Below are 22,940 nucleotides of genomic sequence, written 5' to 3' on the forward strand. Positions count from 1 at the left end.
GACAGAGATCATACAGATAAACAATAGGGAAGTGGGGACCATAAAGACAAAACAATAAAGAAATGAGGATTTCACAACCACAACTATCGATAAGTGGTTTCTTGCCAGACAGAATGCCATCAAACTAAGGTGTTTTTTTTAACCATCTTAAGATCTGTTTCTTTATCTGGTGATAGTGGGTGCTATTAGGACAGGATCTCCTTAGCCAAATATTACATTGTTTTCATATAATTTAGATGGAATGTGAGGATGTGACTTCCTGCTTCTTAGCTAATGGCTGCTGCTCTCCTAATATGGCTGCAGACAAAGGCTTTACAATATGGCTACAGGAAAAGGCCTTATCCTTACAAAGCTTTAGAGTACTATTATGCATAACTATGAATAAGTACCTCCAAGGCAAATTGAAAAAGCCCTTTATTTAAATACTGTATCCCACCCCTATACACAGAGAACCCTCAGACACTCATCATCCTAATGTGAATGATTAATGACATTATTCGAGAGTTCTTTTTGACATATAACAGTTCCTTCTGTTCCTACAAGGCAGTGGTGGGCAACCTGCAGCCCATCAGGTTAATCCGCTGGCGAGCTGCAAAACAGTTTGTTTACATTGACCATCTGCAGGCATGGCTGCCTGCAGCTCCCAGTGGCCGCGGTTCGCCGTTCCCAGCCAATGGGAGCTGTGCGAAGCGGCGGCCAGCCTGCGCCGCTTCCTGCAGCTCCCATTGGCCGGGAACGGCGAACCGTGGCCACTGGGAGCTGCAGGCAGCCAGTCAATGTAAACAAACTGTCTCATGGCCCACCAGCAGGTTACCCTGATGGGCCGCAGGTTGCCCACCACTGCTACAAGGGGTGCCTCAGTGGCAGCCGTTTTGGCTCTTGCATGTGGGAGATGGATCTGTGACTGTGGCAAGTAAAGGGAGGAAGGAGGAGTACTGTCCAGCCAGATACTTGACAAAATTCAGGACAGTCAATTTCAGCTTTATTGTTTCCTTGTACTCCCCAGTCAGTCTGTCTCTGTCATAGAAATGTAGGGCTAGAAGGAACCTTAAGAAGTCATCAAGTCCAGCCGCTAGCCCCGAGGCAGGACCAAGTAAACATAGACCATCCCTGATTGGTGTTTGTCCCACCTATTCTTATAAACCTCCAAGGATTCTACAACCTCCCTTTGAAGCTTATTCCTGTGCTTAACTGCCTTTATAGTTAGAAAGTTTTACCTAAATCTCCATTACTGCAGATTAAGCCCATTACTACTTCTTCTGTGGATACAGAAAACAATTGATCCCTGTCCTCTTTATAACAGCCCTTAACAAATTTGCAGTCTTCCAGGTTCCCCCCTCAGTCTGCTTTTCTCAAGACTAAACGTGCCCAGTTTTTTTCTCCTTTCCTCATAGGCCAGGTTTACTAAACCTTGTATCATTTTTGTTGTTCTCTCAATTATTCAGTTTGTCCACAGCTTTCCTAAAGTGTGGTGCCCAGAACTGGACGCACTATTTCAGCCGAGGCCTCACCAGCTAGTGCAAATGTTCTTTAAGTCATTTGAGTTACACAAGGGATGAATTTGTTTCCTCGCTATGGGTCAATCAGTAGTAAATTTTGCTCAAAAAAACAGGATCATCCTATGTTTAGCTAATAAAAACAAAATATTACTGGAGGAACTGGGAAAGAAAAGTTCCCATTCTGTATATGCTGTGTTTTCTTTCAAATCCTCTATCATGAAGTACTATTAAGCTGGGTAGGCTGGACCTCTAAATATCACAGGTAATCTTGGATTTGGACTGTTAAACAGAGTTTCCCAGGGTGCAATTGCCATATTGGCTTTCCAGCTTCTACTGCTCTCTAGTTAGCGATTCACAAGTATTAGATACTGTGGTGATGGGTGCTATACAAAACTCTCAGGTAAACATAAAAAAGTTAAAAGTTAAATTGTATATTAACACTTCTCAAATTTTCCATTTGAAGGTGTAATGGTTGCTAGGGGGCTCTTAGCCAATCCAGCCATGTTTGCAGGATATGAAGAGACACCTTTGAAGTGCATCCAGGACTGGGTTGACATTGCTCTTGAACATGGGACTCCTTTTACGTGCTTTCATCATCATTTAATGTACATGATGGAACGGATAACTTCAAAACAGGAAAAAAGGGTTTTTAATGTTTTATCAAGCACCTCAGCGGTTCTGGACTACCTTAATGACCACTACGGGGTGTAATAGCTTTTAAAGTATTTTAATCATGTGAATATTGCATTTTATATTTTAGAGTTGCGGGTACTTTGTTATAGTGATAGGTTTCCCCACGCTTATATTTATTAGTCAAAATCACAGTGCATTGAAAGATCTCATGCTGTACATTACTCATGTACAATGCTCATTACTGGACATTTCTGAACTGATCATATTATATTTTTATATTAACATTATTTTCAACTCAGGAAACATTCATGACTTGAAAATAGCTTTTATATATATGGCAACGCATTACCATACACAGAATTGTGATGCTGTAAGCAAAGTGTCTTATGAGAAAATAAATTATATATGCAGTACCAAAGTGCTTTCAAAGATCACTCCCAATGCTGCTACCCTTACTCATGTGAGTAGAAGGGCCACAGGAACAGGCTCAAAGGGTATTAAACAGAATTATATAGAATTGTTCCTTTAATTGAGAAAAGCTCAACTGAGAAGGCCAGCTAGTATTTATCTAAAGTGAAAATTCAGTTTTTATGTTTGGTTTTAATTATGTGGGCCCCTAAATCACAGAAGAGAAAGGCTTCACACAACTGCCCCTCTTTAGGTTCAGGTGTCCCATTTGCTGCTCTGAAGGCCTGAAATCCCTTAAACTGGCATTGAACTTAGAGTTCCAGATTTTCCTAGCCAAGTGGAAGAAAATTAATATATTAATACAATAATATAATTAATATAATAAATAATATAATAAACCTCCATTAATTTTCAAGTGGAAGATATGTCTGTTTAATGTTAAGTGATACTATAAGTCCAGAGTGAAATTGTTTTGGTAACTCAGGTCTCAGATCAGACCTTGAATCAGTGCTTGAAATTAAACATGTGCTTGTTTTGTCCCCTTCACTTCAAAATAGGACTTCACTTCTCTGCTTCAAGTTATACATGTGTTTAGGTACCTTGCAGACTTGGGGCACAAAACTTAAAAAGATTTGTTCAACATGCACTATGTACAGTATATGTTCCTAAGATCAAGTGGGTGAGGTGATATCTTTTATTGGACCAACTTCTCTTGGTGAGAGGTAAGATTTTGAGCTTACACAGAGCTCTTCTTCAAGACTGGGAAAGGCACTCAGGCCAGGTCTACTCTACAGACCTATCTCAATATAACTACGTTGCTCACATGTGAAAAATCCACATCCCTGAGCGACATAGTTATATCAACCTAACCCGCTGTGTAGACTGCGCTATGTCAGCAGGAGAGTTTCTCCCATTGACATAGCTACCACCTCTCAAGGAGATGGATTAATTACGAAACTCTCCCATTGGCTTAGGAGTGTCTTCACCAAGACCAACTCCTCAGAGTGTTACAGCTAAATACAAAGTGGAACAGCTAAGGAGTTAACACATCTTGCAAGAGACCATTCAAGGTGAAGTGGGTAGATATCACCTCTACAGTCATAGGATAAAAGAGGTGTTAGTAGGTTGCAGATTTTTGTAATGAGCCATAGATCCAGTGTCTTTCTTAAGTACAGTAACTCCTCACTTAAAGTCATCCCGGTTAACGTTATTTCGTTGTTACATTGCTGATCAATTAGAGAACATTCTCGTTTAAAGTTGCACAATGCTCCCTTATAACATTGTTTGGCAGCTGCCAGCTTTGTCCACTGCTTGCAGAAAGAACAGCCCATTGGAGCTAGCTGGTGGGGGCTTTGAACCAGGGTGGACCAGCAGCCCTCCCTATCAGCTCCCTGTTCCCCTCAGTTCCTGTGCGGCAGCCGCCCGGCAGGCTATCAATTGCCGGTGGTTCAGCTGTCCCTTCCCCCACTGCCATGTGCTGCTCCTGCCCTCTGCCTTGGAGCTACTCCTGGGAGCCTCCTGCTTGCTGTGCGGGGGGGGGAAGGGGGCTAATGTCAGGGTGTCCCCCTGCTCCTGCCCCCCCCCGCTTACCCCAGGGGGCGACACGACAGGGCTCAGGACAGAGGGAGCTTGCTCGCAGCAGCTGCTGTCTCAACTTGCTGATCTATTTAAAAAGGCAATGTACTTAAAGTGGGGTCAGCGTACTTAAAGGGGCAATGTGCATCTCTCTCTCACACACAGGGTGTGTCTCTCTGTCTGCCATGCTGTCTCCCCTCCCTCCATTTGTGCTGCCTTGTAGAGTGTGAGGCTACATTAACAACAATGTGTTAACCCTTGAGGGCTCAGCCGAGTACTAGTTCATCATTTAGCAGTAAGGTATTCCCTGGGAAATATCCCACCCTCTGACTTCACCACCTCAACCAAGCTTCACAATCATCATTGCTGTGTACAGTATTAAATTGTTTGTTTAAAACTTATACTGTGTGTGTATGTGTATGTATGTGTGTGTGTGTGTGTATATATATATATAGTCTTTTGTCTGGTGAAAAAAATTTCCCTGGAACCTACCCCCCCCCCATTTACATTAATTCTTATGGGTAAATTGGATTTGCTTAATGTCATTTAGCTTAAAGTCGCATTTTTCAGGAACATAACTACAACGTTAAGCGAGGAGTTACTGTACATGATTTTTGGTGTCTAGCAGTTATGAATTTAAGTTCCCAAGCTTGTCTTTTGAAAGTGTTGTGCAGGTTTCCTTTGAGGATGAGGACAGAGAAGTCAGTTATGGAGTGATTATTTTGTGAAAAGTGTTCACCCACCCCAAACACATCACCAAACTCAACCATTTAATCCTCACCCATAACAATTTTACATTCAACAACAAATAATTTATCCGAACCATGGGAACAGCCATGAGTACTGGGATGGCTCCCCAATACACCAACCTTTTCATGACTACCTTAAGGAAGAATTTCTGGACAAATGCACTACAAAATCAATGATATACCTGAGATATATTGATAATATATTCATTTGCTGGACAGATGACCAGAAGAACTCTGTGTAAGCTCAAAAGCTTGTCTCTTTCACCAACAGAAGTTGGTCCAATATATTATTTCATCCACCTTGTTTCGCTAATATCCTGGGACCAACAAGGCTACAACAGCACTCCTAACAATATATGTTCCTGTATAGTGCATGATAATGACATGACAGAATGTAACAGGGCATAGCAGGGCCCCCTTTGCTCCTGCCTCTGCTCTGCTCCAAAAACCATTCAGAGACCTTGTGGCTTAGCAATCACCGGTGCAGTTTATTTACAGCATGCAATTGCACCACACACAGCTTGGGGGTTTCAGCCTTAAGGACTCAGTTTCTACAGCCAAGCCACTCCTACTCTCCTTCCACTCTCTGACTTCCCCCTTTCCGTCTGTCCCCTTGGCTTCTTTCCTCTGAGGCGTTTATGCAGCCCCAGGCTAATTAGGCTGGCAGCTGTTTCCCCTTTGCCAATTAGGCACAGGTTTCTCTAGCCAGCTCCAATCTACCTCCTGTAACACTGCTCTACAGCCAAAATGCTTCTGAAATAAATGTCAAACTTTACTAATTCTGGGTCACTGAGAACGAAAATGATGCTTAAAATTGTTGATTGGCTCTAGTTTTCAAGATATGCTATTGGGTCAGTATATACGACCCTTGACTTGGGAATGGCGGAGGATAAGTGAGTTATAAAGGGAAGGGATCTCAATTTAAATCAGAAATGACTAAAATACATCTTTGACTGGATCTATGAATAAATCTATGACTGGGTTTGGACAGTACTTGCTTTTTAGGCAAAACAATGAATGATGCAATCTGAAGCTGGTATTGCGTCATACATGATATGAATTGCATCATGTGATTCCTAGAAGTCATGGATGATGCAATCATAACGAAGCTTACATCACTCTGCCAAACAAATTGCCCTATATCAGCTCTAGAAATCATACAGTGTCATGCTCTCTTATTTGTCAGTGTTTGATTTTGCAAAGGGACACATTTCTGTTTAGCCAAAGTGAGCAGAGATGCCTCGTACTTGTGTGAACAGTGCAGATAACTTCTGCTATGTTTGTGGTGAAGTGACTTTTGCATCACAAAAGCGCAGTATAGCCACTATGGTTAAGAAAGCCTATCACCTTTATTTTGGCTGTAAAATTGGAGATCAGGACAAGAGGTGGGCTCCACACATATGCTGCAACACTTGTGCAACAAATCTTCGCCAGTGGTTGAACAGGAAAAGGAAATCTATGCCTTTTGCAGTGCCAATGATTTGGAGAGAGCCAACAGATCATACCAGCAATTGTTACTTCTGCATGGTGCCTCCAGTTGGGAAAGGTGTGTCAAAGAAGAAAAAGTGGACTGTGCATTATCCAAACATTCCATCAGCTATACGCCCAGTACCCCACGGAGAAGGACTGCCGGTTCCTGATGCACCAGAATCATTCTCACTTGAGTCAGACGAGGAAGAGGATGAAACTTCTGGTCCTGAACCATCAGTCTCACAGGACCCACATTTTCTCCCATCCTCCTCCTCTGAACCACACCTCATAACACAAGGTGAACTGAATGACCTTGTCAGGGATTTGGAATTACCCAAGAGTAAGGCAGAGCTGTTGGGCTTCAGACTACAGCAGAGGAATCTCCTGGCAGGTGATGTTAGGGTTTCCATGTTCCGTGACCGTCAAAAGGATCTTGTCCCATTCTTCTTCATGGAAGGTGATCTTGTAGCCTGCAACAACATCGATGGTGTGATGGCAGCCCTCAACATCGTTCACGATCCAGATGAGTGGAGACTGTTCATTGATTCATCGAAGACGAGTCTTAAAGCTGTTTTACTGCATAAGGGCAATGTTTTGCCATCAATTCCAGTTGGTCATGCAGTCCATATGAAGGAAACCTATGACAACATGAAACAACTTTTGAGGTGCATAAACTATGACCAACATCAATGGCAGCTTTGTGGTGATTTGAAGGTTGTTGCTCTCTTGCTTGGTCTGCAGACTGGATACACAAAGTACTGCTGTTTTCTCTGCGAATGGGATAATCGTGCAAGAGATTCCCACTACATCAAGAAAGATTGGCCAGTCCGACAGTCATTGGAGCCTGGGAGGAAAAGTGTTCAGCATCCACCACTTGTTGAATCAAGGAAGATTTTGTTACCACCCTTACACATCAAGCTGGGTCTGATGAAGAACTTTGTCAAGGCCATTGTCAAAACACAAGCAGCTTTCAAGTACCTCCGTGGAAAATTTCCAAGGTTAAGTGAAGCTAAGATAAAGGAAGGTGTCTTTGTTGGTCCTCAGATTCGTGAACTTCTTCGAGATGATGCATTTGACCATGCACTGCGTGGCAAGGAAAAGACGGCATGGAAAGCCTTCCAGTTAGTGGCAATAAATTTTCTCGGAAACAACAAGGCAGACAACGACAGGTTGTTGGTGGAAAACCTCCTCAAGGCATATAAAAGCCTTGGTTGCAACATGTCACTAAAGATACATTTTTTGCACTCTCATCTAGATTTTTTTCCACCGAACTGCGGAGCAGTGAGCGACGAGCACGGCGAGCGATTTCACCAGGACACTGCAACAATGAAGAAACACTATCAGGGCAAATGGAGCCCATCAATGCTTGTAGACTGTTGCTGGACAGTGACAAGAGATGCTCCATTTAATGAATACAAGAGACAAGCCAAGAAGCGCCGAGTAGACACTGAATAGGACTAAACTATGTACATAATAGTTTTTTGCCTTTTGTTTCATAATAAATTTTATTTATATAACCCTTTTGCTGATTTTTAAAGTGTTACATAAACAGGACAGGTGAAATATTATCATGTAAAGCAACCATAAACACATGAAAAGACCTAGGTTTACAATTTATGATTAAAACTCTACTATCTACACAATATACATAGACATAAAATGTAAAAACTGAAATATCTTAGAAACAGTAACCAATCAGTTGTTTTAATTGTCATATTTGAATTCAGCACATCAAAATACATAATAAATAGCACATTTTATCTCTGAAGCAGACGACTTCTCAAAAATTGTAGACCAGTGTAATTGGAGCTGGCGTGACAGAGGACTAGCTCAGCAGTTCATGCCCAGCACCCTGTCACATAGAAATAGGATAAAATCGGTGCGAGTAAGAAGCAGTCTTTCTTCTGAATTACACCAAAAAAAACCTTTTAAACCTGGTTCTCTCAGCCAGGTTTTAACAATCTTGTCTTTTGTTCACCCAAAGCATGATTGTCACTACGCACTGTTTTTTTCATAAGCAAAAGGTAGTGAAAATTAGAACAAGGTAGTAACATTCTGCACCTGGTACAAATTTGAGTCCAATGTAATAAAGATTTTGAACAAAAATCATGTTTCATATGGCGTATGTTTATACAGAAATTCATGCCAGTAAGTGGTAAATTATAATGAATTAGGAGTTTGTTGACTTTCATACCTCTGGAAGTATCAATATAATTACTGGTAAATATAAAAATATTTTCTAATTGTCTGAATCATATATGTAATAATTTTGTAAGTGATTGGACCTGATTGGGGTGGTGTTCTGGTTCCCCCAACCCCGAGTTTTATTTTGGAATAAATGTTTGTTACGTGAGACTTTTAAAATATGGCAGCAGAAAAGAGAGTCATTCTTTAGTTTTAATAAAGTATGTGCCACAGCTGAGACATTACAATAGCATTATCTAGGTTTATTTATTGAAATAAAGACAGTTTACAATTTTGAGTTTTTCTGTCAGTAGCATTCAACATTTATATTGTCAGCAAAAGAGACAAGTCTGAGGATGATTTAACAAGAAGTCAATTGTTGAAGTCCTGCAATACTTGAGAGAATGAGATCTGTTCTATTTAAGAGGTGCTCCCATGTGCTCCAGAATGGTTGTGTTTGGGTTTTTGTTTATTTGTTTTGCTCACTCTACACATTTGTCATATGTTAAAAATAAACTTAGGGTAACAGTCTGCTGGTGAGATCTGCTAAATGGATCCAAAGCTGATCTGTCTTCCATACATATCAAGTGACATCAGTGAAAGATCCATAAATAATGAAGAGGAAAATCTCAGAATTTAGATTAACTGAAAAAAACTTTTGGATGGTGTGGCAAGGCCCCCCGGGATGCAACCTGGAACTGGGGTACCACAGCCCTCTGACTCACCAGCCTGGGTTCCCTCTCACACTGTGCTGCTGTGACAAGCTGTACACAGCTCCTGGTCCTACACTCCCACCAGCATTCACATGGGCAGGGACACACCCAACTGCAATAACATGCGGGCTCTGGCTAACCAGTGCATGAACCAACAATAGAGAGGCTACAGCCAAAGTACCCCCAGCTCTCCATCCTAGGATCCCAGAGCTGTACCATTCTGCTCTGATCAAAAACCTGATCAGTATGAATTTATTACCCAGTTCGCCCCTCCCTCGATGTAGAGAGGAATATTCACGCCAGCCCTTCTTAACTGAGCTGAGATTTTCCCAAGCACTTCACTCAAAAACACACTGATTAAGATAAAACAAGTTTATTAATTACAGAAAGATAGATTTTAAGTGATAGCAAACAGATCAAAGCAGATTACTTAGCAAATAAACAAAACGCAAACTAAGCCTAATATGCTAGATAGGATTTGAATTAGCTGTATCTCTTGGGATTAGCTTGGGACCAGCACTTCCCCCAGTTCAGTCTTTGTTCCTCAGGGTTTCCAGGTGTTCTCTTGTGTGGGGAGTGAAGCCAAATCATTATGTCACTCCCCACCTTATATAGTTTTTCCATATGGCAGGAACCTTTTATTCTAAGCCAAGTTCCCAGCCATTTGTGGAAAAATACAGGTTCCAAAATGGAGTTCAGTGTCATGTGGTCTGGTCACATGCCCTTGCATGCCTTGCTGAGTCATAGCAGCCATTACTCATAGGTTGGCTGAAACATTCCCGGGTGAGCACAACCTTTTCCATGGTCCATTGCCTTTGCTGATAGGCCATTAGCACTGTCTAACTTCTTCATTGTTGTACCTGAAAGGCTCGTTGTAGGTGTTTACAACTTAACATATTTCAGTAACACATTGTGACATTCTGTACCTGGGAGGGAACACCTAGCACCCCCATGTTCATCCTTGTAAAATGATTGTGTGGTATCCCATGCAAAGTTTATCATGTCGGGTGTCTTCGGAAGACTCATGATGCACTGATAGTAATCGTTATAGAGATGTTCTAGGTTATAATTTCATGTATGTTGTTATGAGGCTGAAAATGTATCCTCATGGCTTAAAATAACCCCAGGCAAAAACTCTCCAAGAGCAGAGAGGCAGTTCACACCTCATCAGGGCAGGTATTGGACAAACCCAGCCCAGCCTCACAGGAACAAAGGACGCTGGCCTAGCCAGCAACAAAAGAATCTGTTAGGCCTTGGCTACACTTGCGAGTTACAGTGCTGTAAAGCCTCCCCCAGCGCTGTAACTCACTCCCCGTCTACACTGGCAAGGCACTTACAGCGCTGTATCTCCGTGGCTGCAGCGCTGCATGTACTCCACCTCCCCAAGAGGAATACCGTGTATTGCGCCGCCGCTGCAGTGCTACGGCGCCAGTGTGGCCGCCCAATGCACTGTGACTGGCCTCCAGAAGTATTCGACAGTATCCCACAATGCCTGTTCTAGCCACTCTGGTCATCAGTTCAAACTCTACTGCCCTGGCCTCAGGTAACCAACCATGTGACCCTCCCTTAAAATTCCCCGGGAATTTTAAAAATCCCCTTCCTGTTTGCTCAGCCAGGCGTGGTGTGGAGTGCTATCAGCTAACCTTTCCAGGTGACCATGCCTCCACGTGCCAAGTGAGCCCCAGCATGGAGCAATGGCGAGTTGCTGGACCTCATCAGTATTTGGGGGGAGGAAGCTGTCCAGTCCCAGCTGCGCTCCAGCCGTAGGAATTACGATACCTTCGGGAAGGTATCAAAGGACATGATGGAAAGGGGCCATGACCGGGACGCCCTGCAGTGCAGGATTAAAGTGAAGGAGCTGCGGAGTGCCTACCGCAAAGCCCGCAATGCAAATGGCTGCTCGGGTGCTCCCCCCGCGACCTGCCGATTCTACAAAGAGCTGGATGCGATACTTGGGGTTAACCCCACCTCCACTCCGAGCACCACCATGGACACTTCAGAGCCGGGGTGGGAGGAGGAGGAAAATGGGAGTGAGGTTGGTGAGGCGGATGGAGGCACCCCGGAATCCCTGGAGCCATGCAGCCAGGAGCTCTTCTTGAGCCAGGAGGAAGGTAGCCAGTTGCAGCGGCCGGTACTTGGTGGAGGACAAACAGAAGAGCAGGTTCCCAGTAAGCGGGTTTTTTTTCGGGAAGGAATTTTTTCAGTGCGGGCTCTTTGGGAGAGGAAGGTTAGGCATGCATGCCTAGATGCGGAATAGTGCATTCATGTGGTTTATCACATCACGGTAATCGGCCTCGGTAATCTCTAAGAATGTCTCATCCAGAATGTGTGCAATGCGCTTGCGCAGGTTTATCGGAGGAGCCACCATGGTCCTTGTCCCAGCCAGGCTAACGTGTCCGCGCCACTGTGCCGCAAGGGGCAGGGGGACCATTGCTGCACACAGGCAAGCTGCATATGGGCCAGGGCGGAAGCCGCATTGCAGTAGATGACCCTCCCTTGCTTCCCAGGTCACCCTCAGCAGCGAGATATCGTCCAGGACGAACTCCTGTGGAAAATGTTGGGACAGTGTTCAGTGTAGGTGCCCCCTGCAGCTGTTGACTCTCCCCAAGGCACAGAAACCCAGAGGACAGTACAGCCCTGAAACAATCAGTCCCCCTTACTCACCATTTTGAGGCTCCTGTGGGTTATGTGTGCTCTGTTTGGGACGGGAAAATTATGCTATTGTGTAGACCCTGTGTGTGCCCGCCTTAAGTGCGGGAGAAATCATTACTCTGTCTGGTATAAACAATGCTGCCTCTGTTAAATGTTGCATTTTGCCTATACAGCTGCAACAACCTTGAGACCTCAGCCGTCCCTCTTATCGCCTGCTCAGAGACTGCAAAGACTCAGGAAGAGACCGTGAAAAACCAAAGAAGACATGCTGCAAGAAGTGATGCGGCAATCTATTAAAGAGAATGAAAAAGCACAGAACTGGAGGGAGAGAGAAAGCAGGATCCGCCAGGAAAACGCAGCGCACCGGCGGCAAAGCACGGAGCTCATAAGCATAAGCCAAGCAGACGCTATCCAGGAGCTCGTAGCCATGCAGAAGGAGCAGTACTGCAAATGCAAATGCCCCCCCCCCTACAGCCCTTGTCCCAAAACTCTTTCCCTTGTGCCCCACTGTTACCTCCAACCCACTTTCCCCAACTTCCGGGTTCTTCACGCCACCAGCTGCCTCCAACACCAGTATCTTCACCACCCAGCCCTGAAAACCACGACCCTTATCCTCTGCACTCAACCCCCATCACTATGCAGTATAGCTATCCTGAAGTGCAGCACTCACTGCACAGCACACCAGACAGGACATACGCGAATCTGTGATTGTACCGTTCCCCACTCCACCCCCTTGCCCTTTCTGATTCCCAAGCAGTTGTGTTTCTTTTCAATAAATGTATTTTCTTTTCAATAAATGGATTTTTTGGCTTTGAAAACATTCTTTATTATTGCATAAAGTAAAAGATTCCTTAGCCCAGGAAATAAACAGGCACTGCAAGTCTGCTTAGCAAACACTGATTCCTAAAGATTGGAACTACTGCACTTCACTCCCGTGCAGGGCACCAGATATCACTGCTGGTTTTCAGCCTCAAATTGCTCCCTCAAGGCATCCCTAATCCTTGCAGCCCCGCGCTGGGCCCCTGTAATAGCCCTGCTCTCTGGCTGTGCAAATTCAGCCTCCAGGTGTTCAACCTCGGAGGTCCATGCCTGAGTGAAGCTTTCATCCTTCCCTTCACAAATATTATGGAGGGTACAGCACGCGGATATAACCGCGGGGATGCTGTGTTCGGCCAAGTCCAGCTTCCCATACAGGGATCGCCAGCGGCCCTTTAAACGGCCAAAGGCATACTCCACAGTCATTCAGCACCGGCTCAGCCTGTAGTTGAAGCATTCCTTGCTGCTGTCAAGGCTCCCTGTATAGGGTTTCATGAGCCACGGCATTAACGGGTAAGCAGGATCTCCAAGGATCACAATGGGCATTTCAACTTCCCCTACTGTGATCTTCCGCTCTGTGAAAAAAGTCCCGGCCTGCAGCTTCCTGAACAGCCAAGTGTTCCGAAAGATGCGTGCGTCATGCACCTTTCCTGGCCAGCCTGTTAATGTCAATGAAACGCCCACGGTGATCCTCAAGCACCTGGAGAACCATAGAGAAATACCCCTTCCGATTAACGTACTCGGATGCTAGGTGGGGTGGTGCCAGAATAGGAATGTGCGTCCCATCTATCGCCCCTCCACAGTTAGGGAAACCCATTTGTGCAAAGCCATCCACTATTTCCTGCACGTTACCCAGACTCACGGTTCTTCTGAGTAGGATGCGATTAATGGCCTTGCAAATTTGCATCAACACGATTCCAATGGTCGACTTTCCCACTCCAAACTGGTTTGCGACCGACCGGTAGCTGTCTGGAGTTGCCAGCTTCCAGATTGCAATAGCCACCCGCTTCTCCACTGGCAGGGCAGCTCTCAATCTCATGTGCTTGCGCCGCAGGGTGGGGGTGAGCTCCTCACACAGTCCCATGAAAGTGGCTTTTCTCATCCGAAAGTTCTGCAGCCACTGCTCGTCATCCCAGACTTCCATGAAGATGTGATCCCACCACTCAGTGCTTGTTTCCCAAGACCAAAAGCGGCGTTCCACGGTGCTGAGCATGTCCGTGAATGCCACAAGCAATTTCGTGTCGTACGCGTTACGCGGCTCGATAGCATCGTCGGACTCCTCACTCTCACTGTCACTTTGGATCTTAAGGAATAGTTCGACAGCCAAATGTGACGTGCTGGCGAGACTCGTCAGCATACGCCTCAGCAGTTCGGACTCCATTTCCCGCAGACAGATCGCGCTGCACAGAAACCGTTGAAAGATGGCACCAAAGGTGGACGGAAACAAAGGGATTTCTGGGATGCAAAGCGATGCATCACGGGGCGTTGGGACAGGACCCAGAATCCCCCGCACCCACGCCCCCTTCCCACAACCCACGGCGCCAGAATAGGAAGAGGTGCTCTGTGGGATAGCTGCCCATAATGCACCACTCCCAATGGCGCTGCAATTGCCGCAAATGTGGCCACGACAGTGCGCTGGCAGCTGTCAATGTGGACAGACTGCAGCGCTTTCCCTACTCAGCTGTACGAAGACAGGTTTAACTCACAGCGCTGTACAGCTGCAAGTGTAGCCAAGGCCTCAGACTCTCAAGGGAGTCACCCTCCTTCCTTTGGTCAGTATGGAACTGCAATGAGGTAATGCTCACCTGACTCTGAATGAGGGGGGGTGGGGACAAAGCCAAGAGGGAAGAAAGGACATGATAAAAGGGAGAGACATTTGCCATGCTCTTCCTCTCTCTTCCACCTACATCTACAGACACCACACCAAGCGACTGAAGCGCTGATCAAAGGGGAAAGCCTGGCTAAAGAGCAACCAGCCTGTGGTGAGAAGCGTCTAAGTTTGTAAGGGCACTGAAAGTGTTAAGATTAGCTTAGAATGTGTTTTGTTTTTATTTCATTTGACCAAATCTGACTTGTTATGTTTTGACTTATAATCACTTAAAATCTATCTTTATAGTTAATAAATCTGTTTGTTTATTCTACCTGAAGCAGTGCATTTGATTTGAAGCGTGTCAGAGACTCCCCTTGGGAATACAAGTCTGATACATATCAATTTATTTGTTAAATTGACGAACTCATATAAGCTTGCAGTGTCCAGCGGGCATAACTAGCCACTGCAAGACCGAGGTTCCTAGGGTTTTGTCTGAGACCGGATTGCTCAGGAGTGAAAAACCCAGGAGTGGGGGTTCTCACAGCAGAGCAGGGTAAGGCTGGCTCCCAGAGTCAAGGATTGGAGTGACCTAGCAGATCACCAGTCCAGATAACTCCAGAGGGGATCGTCACACATACATAGCAAAACTTCATAACTTCACAGACGACGATAGCACATACAAACCAATGAGATATTAATGTTTAGTAGATCAAGACATTTAGAATGATACCTCACAAGGCATACTTTGTACAAAATATATAATTATATGACAGGGTGTCACAGATGGATCCTGTTTTCCATTGAAATAAATGGTAAAACTATTGAGTTCAATAGAATCAGGATTCTTTATAGTGTTACTGTTTATACCCTTCTTGGAAGTTTCACTAATCAAATTTTGTACTCAACCGCCCACTACTTATCTTTAATTGCTGAGTTCTGTAACTCTTTGTTTTATGTACTCATCATGAGCAGGCCTGCTGAGTTCAGAGAGTCAAGAAGGGAGGATTATTAGCTGTGATTACTTAACATAATTAATTAGGCTTCTTTTAACATTGGGAGACTGTTCATTTAACCCATGGTAGACCATAAGTCAGGGGTGGGCAAACTACAGCCTGCGGACTGTGTCCGGCCTGTGAGACCTTTTAATCTGGCCCTAAAGCTCCCACTGGGGAGGGGGTCGGGGGCTTTCCCTGCTCTGCACGGCTCCTGGAAGCAGCAGCAGCATGTCCCGCCTATGGCTCCTATGCTTAGGGGCAGCCGGGGGCTCCACACGCTGCCCTCGCCCCAAGTGCTGTCTCTGCAGCTCCCATTGGCCGGGAACCGTGGCCAGTGGGAGCTGCAGGACAGTGGTTGCGGATGGGGCAGCATGCAGAGCCGCCTGGCTGGCACCTCGCCTCCGTGTAGGAGCCAGCGGGGGGACATGCTGCTGCTTCCGAGAGCTGCTTGAGGTAAGCACACACCAGAGCCTGCACCCCTGACCTCCTTCTCCGCCCCAACCCCTTGCCCCAGCCCTGATCCCCCTCCCACCCTCCGAACCCCTCAGGCCCAGCCCGGAACACCCTCCTGTACCCCAAATCTCTCATTCCCAGCCCCACCCCAGACTCTGCACCCCCAGCCAGAGCCCTCACCCCCCCACACCCCAACCCCTGCCCAAGCGCAGAGCCCCCTTCCACACTCAGCCCCAGCCCAGAGCCCCCTCCCCCGCATCCCAACCCCCTGTCCAATCCCTGATCTCCCTACCACCTTCCGAGCCCCTCAGGCCCAGCCCGGAGCACCCTCCTGCACCCCAAACCCCTCATCCTCAGCCCCACCCCAGAGTCCGCACCCCAGGGGTGAAAGTAAGTTAAAGGACTTACCGGTACGCCTGAGCCCCGGTGTAGCAGCGGCAGGGCTCAAGCCAGGGCCGATGCTACCATTAAGGCAAACTAGGCGGTTGCCTAGGGCACCAAGATTTGGGGGCGCCAAAAGCGGTGCCCCCAATTTTTTTTTACAGCGTTCCTGGGCTGGGCTGCCAGCGGCGCGCTGACACATGCAGCTCAGACTCCCTCTCCCAGCGCAGCGGCACCTCCACTTCTCCTGCCTCCCAGGCTTGCGGCACCAATCAGCTGTTTGGCGCCGCAAGCCTGGGAGGGGAGGAGAATTAGAGCGGGGGCGGTGTGTTCGGGGAGGAGGCAGAGGTGAGCTGGGGTGGGGAGCTGCCGCACGGCTCCCGGGGGGGGGGGAGCTGCCACGGGGGGCGCCTCAGGACGGGGGGGAAGCTGCCATGGGGGGGGGGCCTCAGGGCGGAGGGGGGGCAGGGAGCTGCCGCAGGGCTGGGGGAGGGCACAAGGTGGAAGTTTCGCCTAGGGCGCGAAACTTCCTTGCACTGGCCCTGGCTCAAGCGGTGCTTTAAAGGGCCGGGGCTCCCCACAGCAGCAGGAGCCCCGGCCCTTTATAGCGCTGCTTGATCCCCGCTGCCTGAGCCCCAGGTAGTGGTGGCAGGGCTCCGGCGGTGATTTAAAGGGCCGGGACTCCCCACAGCGGCTGGAGCCCCGGGCCCTTTAAATCACCGCCAGAGCCCTGCTGCCGCTACCCTGGGGCTCGGGAGGTGATTTAAAAGGCCCTGCGCTCCAGCCACTGCAGGGAGCCCCGGGCCCTTTAACTCACCAGCGTGGGGAAGCTGGTCGGGTCTGGCACGGCGTACTGGCTCTTGCTGGTACACCATACTGGCCCGTACCAGCTTACTTTCACCTCTGCCGCACCCCCAGCTGGAGCCCTCACCCCCCCACACACCCAACCCCCAATTTCTTGAACATTCTTGGCCCGCCATACAATTTCCATACCCAGATGTGGCCCTCAGGCCAAAAAGTTTGCCCATCCCTGCCATAGGTGCTGGAACTAGAGGTGCTAGGGTTGCTGTCCCGCCCCCTGGCTTGAAGTGGTTTCCATTATATATGGGGTTTACAGTTTGGTTCAATGGCTCTCAGCACCCCCATTATAAAAATTGTTCCAGCACCCCTGTTGTAGACATGGAATGCTTGCCCCATATTGGGATTATTTTAATATTCATTACCTGCATATGCAGCTGGGTGTTACTAACTTAGGGCCTGAACCTAAAATGGTAAGCATCGTCTGTATGGAGCTTTGAGTTCTCCAATCCTAGACATCTGTGCCCATGCAGAGCCTAATTTAAATCAGTTGGGCTCCATGTAGGCTCAGAGTTTACCTACAGAAAGTAGCATGTGCAATTGGGGCATTAGCTGATACCAATAGTAATTTAAGGGTTCTTGATTGGGCCCAGTTCTCCAATACTACAGTCAATGGAAGTTTTGCCATTAACTTAGGGTTGCCAACTTTCTGATTGCAGAAAACTGAACACCCTTGTCCTGCCCCTGCCCCAAGGCCCTGCCCCTTCTCCAAGGCCCCGCCCCTGCTCACTCCACCTCCCCACCTCCATCGCTCACTCTCCCTCACCCTCGCTCACTTTCACTGGGCTGGGTCAGAGGGTTGGGGTGTGGAAAGGGGTGAGGGCTCCAGCTGGGGGTGTGGGCTATGGTGTGGGGCCAGGGATGAGGGGCTTGGGGTGCAAGGGGGGGCTCCGGGCTGGCGCCAAAGGGTTTGGAGTGCAGGAGAAGGTGCGGGCTCTGGGAGGGAGGGGACTCCGGGCTGGGGGTTGTGGTGAGGGAGGGGGTAAGGGCCCCAGATGGGGGTGCGGGGCTCTGGGGTGGGGCCAGGGATGAGGGGTTTGGGGCTCTGGGCTGGGACCGACGGGTTCAGAGTGCAGGGGGGCTGCATGCTCTGGGAGGGAGTTTGGGTGTGTGAGGGGGCGCAGGGCTGGAGCAGGGTGTTGGGGTGTGGGAGGGGATGCGGGCTCTGGGGTGGGGCTGGGGATAAGAGGTTTGGGGTGTAGGAGGGGGTGAGGGCAAGGGGTTGGGGTGCGGGAGTGAGTGAGGGTTGCATACTCCGGATGGCGCTTACCTCTGGCGGCTCCCAGAAGTGGCTGACATGTCCCTGTGGCCCCTAGGCGCAGGGGCGGCCAGGTAGCTCTTTGTGCTTCCCCTGTCCGCAGGCGCTGCCCCTGCAGCTCCCATTCGCCATGGTTTCAGGCCAATGGGAGCAGCAAAGCTGGCGCTCAGGGAAGGGGCAGCGTGCTCTTACCCCAAAATCTCTATTACAGAATAATAAGGAGGTGACATATAAATTACAGGTTCGACTCCTACCAGCATCTATCAACTGGTAGAGTTAGAAATCTGTGTGCCTCCCGCCCGTGTTGTATTGAAATAAAGGACAGAGAGAATATAACTGTGACGTTATAGACATGAACTGTGACTGTATAGATCATTGTTTCAACCAGGGTCCTATGGTTGCACCAGGTCTTGTACAGAGGAGGTCAAGTGGGGTGTCTACGGAAAGGTTGTAGTTTGCTGGTTATGATTATGTTGTCTGTATGTGTGTATCATTTTTGTATTTGAAGTTACGAATATTGGCTATGTACTTGTATCTCAATGTGTTTGATTCTAAGTAGCCTCAGTGAAGCATTTGCTCAGCTTCTTGAGAAAGGACTATTCTCAGTAAGTGCCCAATCAAGAAACACTTAACTGACAATGGACTTTGGGAGATGCCAATCCACATTTGAGCTTTCCTGGGAACGTTCAAACTAACATGTAAACAATGGCATCGGCCTGCAAAAAGCTGAATCATTCATGGACATGTGACTTGCCCAGGTGGCTACAAACTCCATCTTGTTGCTGTGACTTTGCACAGAAGAACAAAGGGGTTTCCGCCCACAAGAGAGAGAATATAAAAGGCCCTGGATGCCTCTCCATTTTGTCTTCAGCTGGCTTAAGAGATAGCCTCTCCATCCCCAAAGAGATGCCTGAAAGAAACTGGAACAAAGGACAGTAACTACGGGGGTGTGAGTGATTGCTGGACCTAGACTAGGAAGGAGTCCAGTCTGTGAAAGAAGCTTAGGGTATGTCTACACCCAGCCGCTTGTTCGGCGGCTGGGAATCGAAGTTCTGGGTTCGACTTATCGCGTCTTGTCTGGACGCGATAAGTCGAACCAGGAAGTGATCGCCGTCGACTGCGGTACTCCAGCTGGACGAGAGGAGTACCGCGGAGTCGACGGGGGAGCCTGCCTGCCGCATGTGGACCGAGGTAAGTTCGAACTAAGGTACTTCGAACTTCAGCTACGTTATTCACGTAGCTGAAGTTGCGTACCTTAGTTCGATTTGGGGGTTTAGTGTAGACCAAGCCTTATTGGAAAATCTCTAGGGGGGAGATTTCATCTGTAATCAGTTTCTTAATGTATAAGGCTTAGACGTGTTTGGTTTTATTTTACTTGGTAACTTCCTTAGTTCTGTCTGTTATTACTTGGAACCACTTAAATCCTACTTTTTATACTTAATAAAATCACTTTTGTTTATTATTGAACCCAGAGTAAGTAATTAATACCTGGGGGAGCAAACAGCTGTGCATATTTCTCTATCAGTGTTATAGAGGGCGGACAATTTATGAGTTTACCCTGTATAAGCTTTATACAGAGTAAAACAGATTTATTTGGGGTTTGGATCCCATTGGAAGCTGGGTGTCTGGGTGCTAGAGACAGGAGCACTTGCTAAGCCGTTTTCAGTTAAGTCTGCAGCTTTGGGGGTGTAGGTCAGACCCTGGGTCTGTGTTGCAACAGATTAGCATATCTGGCTCAACAAGACAGGGTTCTGAAGTCCCAAGCTGGCAGAGGAAACGGGCTCAGAGGTAGTCTCAGCACATCAGGTGACAGTCCCAAGGGGGTTTCTGTGACCAAACCCGTCAAAATAACCTTAAACAGAAAGAAGATTTATTAAGGGAAAGTTACAACAGGGGGAAGATTCACTAATGGGATCACTACAAATACCTAAGAATAGATTCCAGCAAGGGGCATAAAGCCCAGAGCCTTAAACCGTCCCTTGGTTAAACTATTAGGTGCCCAAAAAACAATTACTGTCTCTCTTCTACTGCAGATGGAGGTCACTGGCAACTGATGGGCCGTCTCAGAATCTCAGGAACATCGGAGGATCTGGCTCTCTACCGCCAAAGCAGGAGATCAACAGATCTGGGCTAATGGCAAAGCCTTCACTGGATCTTTTGGTAGAATACAGGAATCAGGTAAGTATCAAAGTCCTTGGCAGGTGTTAGTAGCCGAAGTCTTGATCCAATGCTCTTGATCCGATGGTCTTGTTCCGATGCCGCGCAAAGAAACTGGATGTGGTTGCCTCGATGGTGGACGGCACCGCGTCATCGCTAACAGTTCCTTATATGCTCTCTGTGGCGCGAATTCCTGAGGCACACTCTGGCAGACACTGCCCCCAACCGGTTCCAGCCAGCTCTCAGTCCCTCAAGTTCTGGCAAGAAACAGAGTTTTGGCAGGAAAATGCCATGAAGAAAGGATACCAAGATGGAGTTCAAACCCTTCCTACCACATGCACCATCTTGAATTCTTAGACTCCATTTTGAATTACAGCAACATTAATACATAACAAAGGTATAACTATACACCAATAACACCTTACAGCACGGAGCCTCCCTTGCCACCCCTGTGCCTAGGAGCCGGATATGCTGGCCACTTCTCGAGAACCACGCGGAGCCAGAGCAGGCAGGGAGCCTGCCTTAGCCCCGCTGCGCTGCTGACCGGACTTTTAGATGCCCGGTCAGCGGTGCTGACCAGAGCCACCAGGGTCTCTTTTCGACCAGAGGTTTTGGTCCAAAACTGGACGCCTGACAACCCTACATTAACTTCAGTGGTTGAAGGTTTAGTTACATGGTCCTCTGCTCTTGCCAGATGGTATGTGTGGGTTGACTTCTGCCCATACAGAATGTATTGCATGATGAATCCTGCTCATGTGCCACCTGAGGCACATTGCACATATGCTAAGAAGATCAGAACTTTAGATGGCAGGCACTTAAGAGTAGGAATATACATATAACCTGCCATGAACACTATGCTGCAATACTACATGAATAACAATAAATCAAAAAAAATTGTTTTATGCTGGGTCATATTATTCCAAATAAATCAATTGATCAGAGTAAAAAAGAAAACAAAACCAAATTCCAACATCAATGCTGTATTATACTTTTCCCTAATTTGAATATTGTGTATTTATATAGCATCACCAGTGGGCAAGGTATCACAGAGAGAGCAAATAAAAGAAGACCCACCACATTGAATATCTTAGAATCAAATTCAATGTAGTTTTTAGTCTGACTTCATTTTACCTGAGATCTAAAGATCAGCAGGTGCCAGTGACAGATACCATGTTGCTACCCTCACTGCAGGAAGCTCCTCGTGTTGCCAGGCAGTGAGTAAATACCTCTGGTACCCTTTAAGCTACTGTCCTGCTATTTGGAGAGGACTGGGTGGGAGGCAATAAGTCCTAGTTCTAATCTTGGCTGTATCTGTGGCTCAGTGTCAAGGCACTTTTCTGTCTCTGTTTCTTTGTATGTAAAATGGTGAGAATATTTATAAGGCTTAATTACACACAAAAAACTACATTAAAAGGACATTATTACGAATGGAAAGCCAAACACTCAAAAGTTAGGGAATGCCAGAATTAAGGTTATCTGTGCAACCTTAATTGAGCCCTCTTGTGCATATGTATTCTGATAGTCTTTAATTACATGATCCCATGCTGTATACTCCACAGGACTCCTGCCAAAGGCCCGGTTCTGACACAAAGGCCACCCCTTTCCTCCGCCAAACTTCAAGTCCCTGCTGGGGCATCAGAGCATTTCAAATAAAATGTCTCAAGAATTTAATAAGAGCAAAACAATGTATATTGCCTAGTCTCATTTCTAAAAACAGTTGAATGATTATGGGTGACATTAAAAAAAAATGAGCCTGAGACAGACACCCAGCATGAAAACAACAAGGAGTCCGGTGGCACCTTAAAGACTAACAGATTTATTTAGGCATAAGCTTTCGTGGGTAAAAAACCTCACTTCTTCAGATGCATGGAGTGAAAGTTACAGATGCAGGCATTATATAATGACACATGAAGAGAAGGGAGTACCTCACAAGTGGAGAACCAGTGTTGACAGGGCCAATTCAATCAGGGTGGATGTAGTCCACTCCCAATAATAGATGAGGAGGTGTCAATTCCAGGAGAGGCAAAGCTGCTTTTGTAATGAACCAGCCACTCCCAGTCCCTATTCAAGCCCAAATTAATGGTGTTAAATTTGCAAATGAATTTTAGTTCTGCTGTTTCTCTTTGAAGTCTGTTTCTGAAGTTTTTTTGTTCAAGAATAGTCACTTTTAAATCCGTTATAGAATGTCCAGGGAGGTTGAAGTGTTCACCTACTGGCTTTTATATGTTACCATTCCTGATGTCCGATTTGTGTCCATTTATTCTTTTACGTAGGGACCGTCCAGTTTGGCCAATGTACATGGCAGAGGTGCATTGCTGGCACATGATGG

The 22,940-nt window shown here is 46.9% G+C and overlaps 1 protein-coding gene across 2 annotated transcripts in view; it reads left to right on the forward strand.

Moving 5' to 3' along the window:
• DUS4L (dihydrouridine synthase 4 like) overlaps positions 1-22,940 on the forward strand; it is an 88,319-nt gene that overhangs the window by 8,443 nt on the left and 56,936 nt on the right. Inside the window, exon 6 of one of the 2 annotated variants that reach the window (XM_065397995.1) lies at positions 1,963-2,537. The exons of the other annotated variant lie outside the window; for it this stretch is intronic. Coding sequence (XP_065254067.1) covers positions 1,963-2,210 — 248 coding nt within the window. The 3' untranslated portion in view covers positions 2,211-2,537. Of the gene's footprint in view, positions 1-1,962; positions 2,538-22,940 lie in introns of those variants that run through there. 2 annotated transcript variants of the gene reach the window in all.

Source organism: Emys orbicularis, chromosome 1 (assembly GCF_028017835.1).
Source record: "Emys orbicularis isolate rEmyOrb1 chromosome 1, rEmyOrb1.hap1, whole genome shotgun sequence".
Lineage (NCBI taxonomy): Eukaryota > Metazoa > Chordata > Testudines > Emydidae > Emys > Emys orbicularis.